Source organism: Triticum dicoccoides, chromosome 6B (genome assembly GCF_002162155.2).
Source record: "Triticum dicoccoides isolate Atlit2015 ecotype Zavitan chromosome 6B, WEW_v2.0, whole genome shotgun sequence".
In the NCBI taxonomy this organism is placed as follows: domain Eukaryota; kingdom Viridiplantae; phylum Streptophyta; class Magnoliopsida; order Poales; family Poaceae; genus Triticum; species Triticum dicoccoides.
Genome location: NC_041391.1, coordinates 232217001 through 232227476, shown reverse-complemented (window position 1 = coordinate 232227476; position 10476 = coordinate 232217001). Strand labels below are relative to the sequence as shown.

Sequence of the window (10476 nt, the reverse complement as noted above, 5' to 3'; positions counted from 1 at the left end):
CGCCGGCAACCACGAGGCGTGGGCGGAGTACTTCCAGCACCGGCAGGCGCAGCAGATCGCCTCCACCAACGAGGCGCCAGTGCTGAGGGGCAGCAAGAATAGCGAGGGGCGCCTCCTGTGGTGGGGCGCCCCGGCCGCTCGCTTCACGCCGTCCTCTGGCGCCTCGAGGGTGGCAATGACCCGCCCTTGACCTACCCTCCCGCCCCGACCCGGATCGGCGGCCAGTGGATGCCGAGGAGGACGGCGTCCTCTTCTTCCTTCACCTCCCGTTCCTCCTCGTCAGGGTCGCCGGCGCTGCTCAACGTCAAGGCCGAGCCCGCCGAGACGCCGCTCGGCCGGCGAACACGCAGCGCCGACATCGTCATCAACGATGGCGGGCGCGCCTCCTCCTCGGCTTCTCCCCGCTTCGTCAGGCCGAAGACAGAGTCCGGGCTCGCCACGGTGAAGACGGAGCCGGGGCTCGCCGCGGTGAAGACGGAGCCAGGCCTCTCCGAGGAGGCAGCTTGAAGTGGGCGCGCGAGGATTGGGCGCGAATGGAGCTAGAGCGCAAGTGTCGCGCCCTAGAACTGTACTCTGCTCGGCGTCCTGGCCGCGACGAGGGAGGGGTCGTCGTCTCGAGACGACGACGAAGACGCGCCGCCACCGGTCCACCAGGGCGACGGCAGGCAGGGGTCCAGCAGGGGCGGTCGCGTCAAGGAGGAGAAGGACAACGGCGATGGCGGCGACAGCGACGAGGACTTCGCCGCGCTCAACGCGTTCTTCCTGTAGTTTAGGCCTTTATTTTTTAAGTTTGCTAGGTAAAAACAGTTAAAATCGCCGAAGTTTATTTTTAGGTTTGTTATATTTCACCGAAGTTTATACCCGTTTGCGGAATTATAACCGAATGTATGTTAAAAGAAAATTAAAAAATTTCTGGGTCTACCCTGGGGCCGGCGGCTGGGAACCCGACCGGCCCAAGCTGATTTTTTCGCCGGGTCGCCCCCATCCGGCAGCGATTTTTCAAGCCCCTTTGGGCCAACGGCTGGAGATGCGCGCCCGATCGTCAGGGTCGAGAGCGCCGCGGAGGCCGCCGGGGCGAGGCGGATCACGAGCCAGCCACGCGCTGCTCTCCTGGCTCGCGGAGATCGTCGATGGCGCGTACCGGGGGCGCTACCTCGACGCGTTCCCGGTCCCGAGCGGAGCAAGCGATCAGGACGACGGCCATGCTGGCAACAACAAGGTGGTGCCTCTGGCACGCTCTTTCTCCATGCCTAGCTCGTTCAACCCCGCTAAGCGCCTGCACGTCGCGGCCATGAAGCTGCTGCTCGGAGACGGCGGCGGCAGCGCCGACGAGCTGGACGGCGTCCTCGCGGACCTGAAAAGCATCGCCAGCGGTCTCGCAGAGTTCATCATGCTGCTGCAGATGTGCCCGCCGGCGCTGCACCGGCCGGTGGTCACGAGCATCTACGCGGACAGCCAGATGTTCGGACGGCACGTCGAGCGACGCCGAGTTTTGGAGTTCTTGCTGCAAGATGACGAGGGCGAGCCGTCGCTGGCAGAGCTAGGCGTCCTCCCTATAATCGGCTCCGCCGGCCTGGGGAAGACCACGCTCGTGCAGCACGTCTGCGAGGAGCCCGCGGTGCGCCGCCGCTTCTCGCTAGTCATGATGCTAGACTTCCATTGCATGAGCCTCATGGCAGCCGGCGAGACGGCGCTCTTCCTACGCTCTCTGTTCACGCCAAACGCAACCAGCCTCTCCGCCGACGGAGAGCAGATGAGGCTCCTAGAGCGGAAGCTGCGCGGCGAGAGGTTTCTGGCCGTCTTCGACAACGTCGACCCGCGCAAAAGGCAGGTGGTCGACGCGATCATGCCAACCCTGCGGCGCGCCGGCAGGCAAGGGAGCAAGGTCGTCGTAACCGGGCACGACACCGATCGTTCTGCGCCCCCTGCCGCCGGAGGAGTACTGGTTCTTCAGGGCGCACGCGTTCGGTGGCGCCGAGGCGGACCCTCGGCTGGCGGCGGTGGGCCAGGCCATCGCCAGGAGGCTGGGCCGCTCCTTCTTCGGCGGGAAGATAGTGGGCGCGCTCCTGAGGTCCCGTCCGGTCGCGCGGTGTTAGACTATGTATAGCTTCTGTACTTATGTACGTATTGTAACACATTCATTATATATAATGAGATAAGCCACCCCTAGAGGATTGTGCTGGTTCCCCAAAATTTATTGTCTTACATGGTATCACGCTAGGTTACGATCGCTTCCGCTTTCAAACCCTAATACCCGCACCGCCGCCGCCGCCTTCACCGTCGCCATGTCGAGCGCCGCCACCACCGGTTCCACTGCTGCGGGGTTTCTCCCGGCCTCTCTTGCGGCTCTGCTCAACCTCCCGCTCGATGCCGTCGACATTCCGGCTCCGATCGGGACCAGGAGCATCGGCTCCGTCTACTCCACGCCGCCGGCGCCCTCGCTTGGGCGCGACCTCGTGGTCCACACCGCGGCGCCGCCGTCCGCTGCGGACTCCGCGGGCGTCGTCCCGCCGCTCCTGCCGCAAGCGGATCACACCGCCCCGCTGGCGGGGTTGGCGGCGTCCGCCCCGGCCGCGGGCCTTGCGGCGTCCGCCCTGGCTGCGGTCCCGCCTCCTCCCGCATCGGCTTCGGTGCCTCCGGCTGCCTCCATGGTGTTTGCACCCCAGGCAGCCCCCTCGATGGGATCGTCTTCGCCGCCGCCGTTTCACTTCGGTCATCTCATCACCATCAAGCTCTCCGCCGACAACTACATCTTCTGGCGTGCGCAGGTTCTCCCGCTCTTGGGGAGTCACTACCTGCTAGGCTACGTCGGCGGATCGCTTCCCTGCCCACCCGCACTGGTAGACAGCGTGCACGGTCCGGTCTACAATCCGGCCCATCGCGTCTGGACGGGGCAGGACCAGGCGAACCTCTCGCCGGCAGTTGCCGGACTTGTTGTCTTCGCGAAGACGTCTCATGAGGCCTGGATCATCCTTGAGCGAACCTTTGCAGCGCAGTCCCAGGCTCGTGTCTCTGCACTCCGTCGTCAGCTTGGAGAGTGTCAGAAGCTTGACTCCACTGCCACTGAGTTCTACAACAAGGTCAAGGGCCTCGCCGACACATTGGCCTCCATTGGACAACCCCTCACCGACTCCGAGTTCAACTCGTTTATTGTCAATGGTCTTGATGAGGAGTATGATGCCTTAGTCGAGATCATCAACGAGCGGGGCAACTCGACACCCATGCTGGCACACGAGGTTTTCTCTCGGCTCCTTCTCACTGAGCAACGGGTCGAGACACGCCGCTCCAGGGGCACTGGCTCCCTCTCGGCCAACGCCGCCACCAAGGATGGCCGCTCTTCTTCATCACCCCGGTCTCCCTTGGGGCTGCCACCGTCGCCCGCCTCGGCCCCCCCACCTACTGCGACCTTACCGGGGGCTGGCGGTCCACGTGTGTGCCAGCTTTGTGGCCGCGATGGGCACTGGGCCTCCAAGTGTCATAAGCGCTTCCAGCGAAGCTTCCTTGGTCTTGGCAATGACGGCAAAGATACACGCAACAATGCCCGTCAGGTCGCCATGGCTGATCGTCCCGCGCCGCAGAAGCAACAGGGACACACTCAGTCCTACTCCATCGATCCACACTGGTACATGGACTCTGGGGCGACAGAGCATCTGACCAGCGAGATGGGGAAGCTTCACACTCGTGAACCCTATCATGGCTCCGACAAGATCCACACCGCCAATGGAGCAGGTATGCACATCTCTCATATTGGTCAAGCATCTCTTCTCACTAGACATGCCAATAGGAGTCTTCAGCTTCGCAATGTTCTTCGAGTTTCATCTGTGACCCGTAATCTTCTTTCAGTTCCTAAACTCACACGTGATAATAATGTGCTTTGTGAATTTTACCCTTTTGATCTTTTTATTAAGGATCGGGGCACGAGGAACATTCTTCTTAGTGGGCGGTTGTGCCAGGGCCTCTACCGTCTGGAGCATCCTGGCGTCGCCCGTGTTTTCAGTGGAGTTCGGGTCTCTCCGTCACAGTGGCATGCTCGTCTTGGTCACCCGGCCACACCTATTGTCCGTCATATTTTGCGTCGTCATGAGCTTCCTAGTTTGTCTAGTAATAAAGATGTAGCAGTGTGTGATGCTTGTCAGCAGGGGAAGAGTCATCAACTTCCTTTTTCGGAGTCCAGTCGTGAGGTGAAACATCCTTTAGAACTTGTGTTTTCAGATGTATGGGGTCCTGCTCAGACTTCTGTCAGTGGTCATAATTACTATATCAGTTTCGTTGATGCTTATAGTCGCTTTACCTGGCTTTACCTTATTAAACGCAAATCTGATGTGTTTGATATTTTTGTTCAGTTTCAAAAACATGTTGAGCGTCTTCTCAAGCACAAAATTGTTCATGTCCAGTCGGACTGGGGGGGCGAGTATCGCAACCTCAACTCCTTCTTTCAGTCGCTTGGGATAGCTCATCGTTTAGCATGTCCACATACACATCAGCAGAATGGTTCAGTCGAACGTAAGCATCGTCATATTGTTGAAGCTGGTCTTACTCTTTTGGCCCATGCATCTGTTCCGTTTCGGTTTTGGAGTGATGCTTTCACCACTGCATGCTTTCTCATCAACCGTACTCCCACTCGTGTTTTAAACATGAAGACTCCCATTGAGGTTCTCCTTAATGAAAAACCTAATTATACCTTTTTCAAGGTATTTGGGTGTGCTTGCTGGCCGCATCTTCGTCCATATAATAAGCGCAAGCTTGAGTTTCGTTCTAAGAAGTGTGTTTTTCTTGGCTATAGCTCTCTTCATAAAGGTTACAAATGTCTTCATGTTCCCACTAATCGTGTCTATATATCTCGGGACGTCGTGTTTGATGAGCATGTTTTTCCTTTTGCCAAACTTCCTGTGTCCACTGTCGAACCACCATCTCTGCATTCATCCTCTGTTGCTTCCGACCAATTTGATGATGTTGCATACTCTTCTTTGCTGTTACCTAACCATGGTGCAGGAACCGGACGTGGGGCTCGTTTGGAGCTGTTGGAGGATTCACCACCATCATCGCCGCCTTCTGATGGGCACGTTGATCGCCCTATGTTGCATGGCATCGATTCACGTGCCCATGCATGGTCACCCGAAGAGCCCGTCGCGCCGAGCATCTCCACTGCTCGGTCCGCTACGCCAGCGACCGCCGAGTCTCCAGCGGCTCGGCCCTCTTCGCCAGCGGCCGCCGAGTCTTCAGCGGCTCGGCCTGTCACGCCGTCTTCGCCCGCGGCTCGGCCCGTCATGCCGTCTTCGCCTGCAGCTCGGGTCCGCGACGCCGTCCTCACGTCGCCTTCATCCGCGGATCGGCCCGCGACACCGGCCGCGCCACGGCCCACTATGCCGGGCTCGCCATCGGCCCGGTCTGTGACGCCGGCGTCGCCAGCTGCTTCGTCTGCTCTGCCGGTTTCGCCGGTGGGCCGGCCTTCTTCGCCGACCGAGCCCGAGGCTATTGTGTCTGGCTCCTCGTCACCGGCTGACTCGTCAACGTCGCCGTCCTCCAGCCCGTTGCAGGCTGCTCCGTCGACCTCGGTGGTTCCTGTGTCCCGACCACATACACGCAGTCACAGTGGCATTTTCAAACCTAAGGAACGTAAGGATGGTACGGTTGCTTGGTTGGCTGCTTGTTTGGCTGCTGCTGTTGCGGATCCATCTTCTGAGCCTCGCTCATATCAGGCTGCCCTGCGCATTCCACATTGGCGAGAGGCTATGGAGCAGGAGTTTCATGCTCTCCTTCGTAACAAGACATGGACTCTCGTTCCTCCACCATCACGGGTAAATGTTATTGACTCAAAATGGGTATTCAAAGTGAAGAAGCATTCGGATGGATCTATTGAGCGTTACAAAGCGCGACTTGTTGCTCGCGGTTTTCGGCAGCGCCATGGTCTTGACTATGAGGACACCTTCAGTCCTGTCGTCAAGCCTACCACTATTCGGCTTCTTCTCTCCATTGCTGTTTCTCGTGGTTGGTCACTTCGTCAACTTGATGTGCAGAATGCTTTTCTACATGGATTTTTGGAGGAAGAAGTTTATATGAAACAGCCGCCTGGTTTCTCTGATCCTGATCGTCCTGACTATATCTGTTGTCTCTCCAAAGCACTATATGGTTTGAAGCAAGCTCCTCGTGCCTGGCATGCCCACCTTGCCTCTGCCCTTCGTGCTCATGGGTTTGTGCCGTCCACTGCTGACACTTCATTATTTCTTCTACAGAAGCCAGAAGTCACTATGTATCTTTTGGTATATGTCGATGATATTATCCTTGTCAGCTCTTCTCAGTATGCTGCTGATGCTCTTGTCTGCTCTCTTGGTGCTGATTTTGCGGTCAAAGATCTTGGGAAGCTTCACTACTTTCTTGGAGTTGAGGTCACTTCTCGTGCTACTGGTCTTGTCCTTTCGCAGAAGAAGTACTCCTTGGAGTTGTTACAAAGAGCGGGCATGCTGAAGTGCAAACCGACCACCACACCCATGTCGTCTACCGACAAGATAACAACTGTTGATGGTGAGCTTTTGTCTTATGCGGATGCCACAGAGTACAGGAGCATTGTTGGTGGACTTCAGTACTTAACGATCACGAGACCAGATATCTCTTATGCTGTTAACAGGGTTTGTCAGTATCTTCAGGCTCCTAGAGATACTCATTGGGCTGCTGTTAAACGCATTCTTCGTTATGTTCAGTTCACCCTGACATTTGGTATGCATATTCGGCCGACTTCCTCTCGGGTCCTTTCGGCCTTCTCTGATGCAGATTGGGCTGGTAGCCCAGATGACAGGCGATCCACGGAGGGTTATGCAGTATTCTTTGGCCCTAATTTGATCGCCTGGAGTGCTCGGAAACAGGCTACTGTGTCACGTAGCAGTACTAAAGCTGAGTACAAGGCTGTGGCTAATGCTACTGCAGAGATTATTTGGATGCAGTCTTTGCTTCAGGAGTTGGGTTTGTCTCAACCACAGCCTCCTATTCTTTGGTGTGATAACATCGGTGCTACATACCTTTCTGCAAATCCAGTATTTCATGCCCGAACGAAACACATTGAAGTTGACTATCACTTTGTACGGGAACGTGTATCACAGAAGCAACTCCAGATCAAGTTTATCTCATCTAAGGATCAACTTGCAGACATCTTCACTAAGCCTTTACCTCTACCACAGTTTGAGGCTTGTAGGCGCAATCTTACCCTTCTCAGTTCTTTAGAAAGTGGCTAAGATTGAGGGAGGGTGTTAGACTATGTATAGCTTCTGTACTTATGTACGTATTGTAACACATCCATTATATATAATGAGATAAGCCACCCCTAGAGGGTTATGCTGGTTCCTCCAAAATTTATTGTCTTACACGCGGCTATGGCTTAGCGTCCTGGGCAGCAGCTTCAGCATCGCCGACGTGTGGTGCCTCGGCAACGAAGGCTGCGTCGCCGCCGCGGCCGGCAGCCACCTCCCGCGGCATGTGATCGTGCGCTGCGTCACCGTCTCTGGCTCACCGATGAGAGGGCTCGTCGGAATCCAAGAGGCCTCTTTGGCTCTTCCTGCTCCTCCTTGTCCAGACGACGGCGGCAGCCGCAGCCCGGAGTTGCCGGTGCTGCTGTGCAAGTCTGTGTTCCCTGGCTAGTGGCTACTGCCTGTACTACACTGCCCATTGCACCATCGACAGATAGATCAGAAACGTTCGTACGGACAGTTCCAGTTGATAGTGCTGTTTTTTTTTTCTCGAATACACACGAGTGTGCGTATCATATACTGTATTATAGAAGGAAAGGGTAGAAACCCTCCACAGTTGATAGTGCTGTTGTGAAGGAAATCCTTGTGCTTTCTTCTCTTCTATACCTTCATCCAACTGGCTGAATGCTTTTTCGGAAGAACGAACAAACACATGGTTTGAAAAGAAAAAAATCAGAAAGAAATTTGAAGAAAAAAGTCCAGAAAAGAATCACTGTGGTTCTCTTCACTTGTAGAACAGGACAGGAGAGCTTCTATCTGCATTGGCATGTGATGATCATGAGACAATGATCACAGGACTTTGAGCAGCTGAACCTCAAACACCAGCGGTTCCTTGGCATGCGACAGCAGGCTCCGGCGTGGTCCAAACTGCGGTAGCAACCAAATAAAGCACAAGAATGATCACAAATCATCAGAAAACAAAAGGAGAAAGGTAAATATGTTGCTTCCGGAGTATAGATGTGAAAGAAACATGACAAGATTCAGATAAGCTCATGAGCTAGCTAGGCCGTACCTCCTCCGGTACGGGCTGCAAGCTCTCGTCGATATAGCCTACTTCAGGGGGTATCAGAGCCCTCCTCTTGCCTGCAAAGCCACGGAGAAATAAAAGTTTCTAGTGGCTAAACCAAGAAAACTGTCAGAAAATGCCTGAAACTGTACAGCACCTCCGGCTTTCATGCCGACTATGACGTCTTTGAGGCCCCGAATCATCTACAAGAAAAATGATTCATCTGTCAAGAGAAGCCATAAGGATGTGAAATTGCTATGGGAAACCTTTAAATCATCTGCAGAAGGGTCAATTGCCAAGAGAAATCCTGTCCTGGAACCTCTTGCATGTCGAGTCGAAGTGTCACCGGCTTACTCTCGCCGCTGAACTGATTCACCGTGCTGCATCAGAGAAAACAGACAGGCAAAAGCATAATGAGAGTCAAAGAAGAGCAGTATTGGTAGTACTGAAAATGCAACACATATATGCACTTTACAAGCTAGTACTAGTACTATATGAACAACACAATCAAGGATTCAGTCAATGGCAATATTCTCTTGACCTATGCACGAAATAACCATTTGCACGGCGGCACACGTAGTTGAATTGCACTAAATCGCCTTCCCGAGCCTCCGGCCCTTCGCCATCGACTACATCTTCAGATCAAGAAACAGAGTTCTTCCATTTATAAGATCTCATCTCAGCAACTGGAGTATTTGTGTAAAAAGATCCCACTAATGGCAAGTACCTTCAAGCTTTACTCCACTGTCCAGCTTTCTGTACCTGAACACTTCAAACATAAATCAACCAGTATGCATACTATAAAATATAAGATACATAATGTAAGAATTTCACAAGAATCAGTTCATTTCACACAAACATAATTAGTCCATCTATTCTGATATGTGGAAACGACTCGTCCCTCGCGTTGTCCCTGCCCAGGGTGACTCAGGGTTCCCCCTCAAACCCTAGGTGCTGCCGCCCCCAACCCTTAGGACATACTAAACGATATTTTGAGCAGTGATGATATGACTTCCAACACATAATTTTGACAGTCATTGTTGTGTATATAATACTCCCTCCGTTAAAATAGATGACTCAACTTTGTACTAAGTTTATACTACCATTTTAACCCAACCATTTATTCCAAGAAACCAATCTGAATACCCTTGTGTGCAGTATGAGCCAGATTTACACTGCACTGTTTCTAATAAGCCATCTATATTTAGTAACAGGGCGGTAGTGGTTCATAACCAGGCAACACGCAGTACCTGATGACATCGGGCTCCAGCATTGCTGCCTGCACCGGCATGGGCACGGCGAGGAGATTCGCGCAAGAGGCAGCGGCGCCAAGAAGAGCCAGCCCTGAAACAGCTCTCCTCCCGGACACCCCGCACACTGCTCTGAATCCGCGGCATGTCGACCTGGTCGCCTTCGGTTCCAGTGGATGCGGGCGTCTGATTGGATTGGAAACGCCCAAGAACGAGGTCAGTTTGAGTCTTTGAGATGAAATTCCCATAGAGAGAGAGGATCAAATCTGTTTGGAGGGAGAGAGAGAGGATTTGTTCGTGTTATGCGTTAGTACCTGGGACTAGGAGACGGAGAGGCGCACGGGAATGGATTGGGGAATTTTACGTGCGGTGCAGACTCCATTGTAAAGGTCAGGATAAGGCAGTGTCGCAGTGGACAAAGGCAAGTGCTTATCTGACTGCGGATAGAACTGAGAACCGCTGATAGAGAATAGATAAAATGAAACACCAAACAAAGCAATTATGATCAGATGGCCGAGTTGGTCTAAGGCGCCAGATTAAGGCTCTGGTCCGAAAGGGCGTGGGTTCAAATCCCACTCTGGTCAATTATTTTTATTTCTCTGGGTGATTGTATCCATTTTCAAGAAGGTTTAGAACTTTTTACTAATCCTACAACATTCCTAGATTTCTCTTCTGAAAAGATATGAAAAACATATCAAAGATTTTTTTTCACTCATCTAACGCCTTGGCGAATTTATATTTCTCTTGGTGATTGTATCCATTTTCAATAAGGTCTTTTTAGTTAGAACTATTTATTAGTCCCAACATTCCTAGATTTCGCTTCTAAAAAGTATGAAAATCCTTTTCTTTCTCCTTGGTAGTATCGTCCTAAAAACGCAAGAATGATATTTTTTTCTATAACTTTTTTCATTGATCTGACACCTTGGTGATTACAATCAATTTCTCTTCTCAAAAGATCTTAAAAGGGTTTTCTTTCTCCTTG

General features: G+C 53.3%; 1 protein-coding gene and 1 non-coding gene across 4 annotated transcripts; one reads left to right on the top strand and one right to left on the bottom strand.

Moving 5' to 3' along the window:
- Positions 1 to 7701: 7701 nt before the first annotated feature.
- On the bottom strand, positions 7702 to 9938 carry LOC119323733 (peptidyl-prolyl cis-trans isomerase FKBP16-1, chloroplastic-like). 3 transcript variants are annotated; one of them, XM_037597436.1, is made up of 8 exons: positions 9809 to 9938; positions 9495 to 9680; positions 8972 to 9006; positions 8786 to 8879; positions 8564 to 8624; positions 8402 to 8447; positions 8251 to 8321; positions 7702 to 8105 (listed from the first exon to the last, which is right to left on the bottom strand). In XM_037597436.1, the coding sequence occupies exons 1-8, from the start codon at positions 9874 to 9876 to the stop codon at positions 8028 to 8030; spliced, it is 639 nt and encodes a 212-aa protein (XP_037453333.1). In that variant the 5' UTR covers positions 9877 to 9938; the 3' UTR covers positions 7702 to 8027. The 3 variants fall into 3 exon arrangements, with proteins under 3 accessions (XP_037453333.1, XP_037453334.1, XP_037453335.1); XM_037597437.1 differs by having other exon boundaries at positions 8786 to 8873; XM_037597438.1 differs by lacking the exon at positions 9809 to 9938 and having other exon boundaries at positions 8972 to 9013; positions 9495 to 9636.
- A 59-nt stretch (positions 9939 to 9997) lies between these two features.
- TRNAL-AAG lies at positions 9998 to 10078 on the top strand. The gene has a single exon. It is a non-coding gene; the product is annotated as a tRNA-Leu (tRNA).
- The last annotated feature ends 398 nt before the right edge of the window (positions 10079 to 10476 follow it).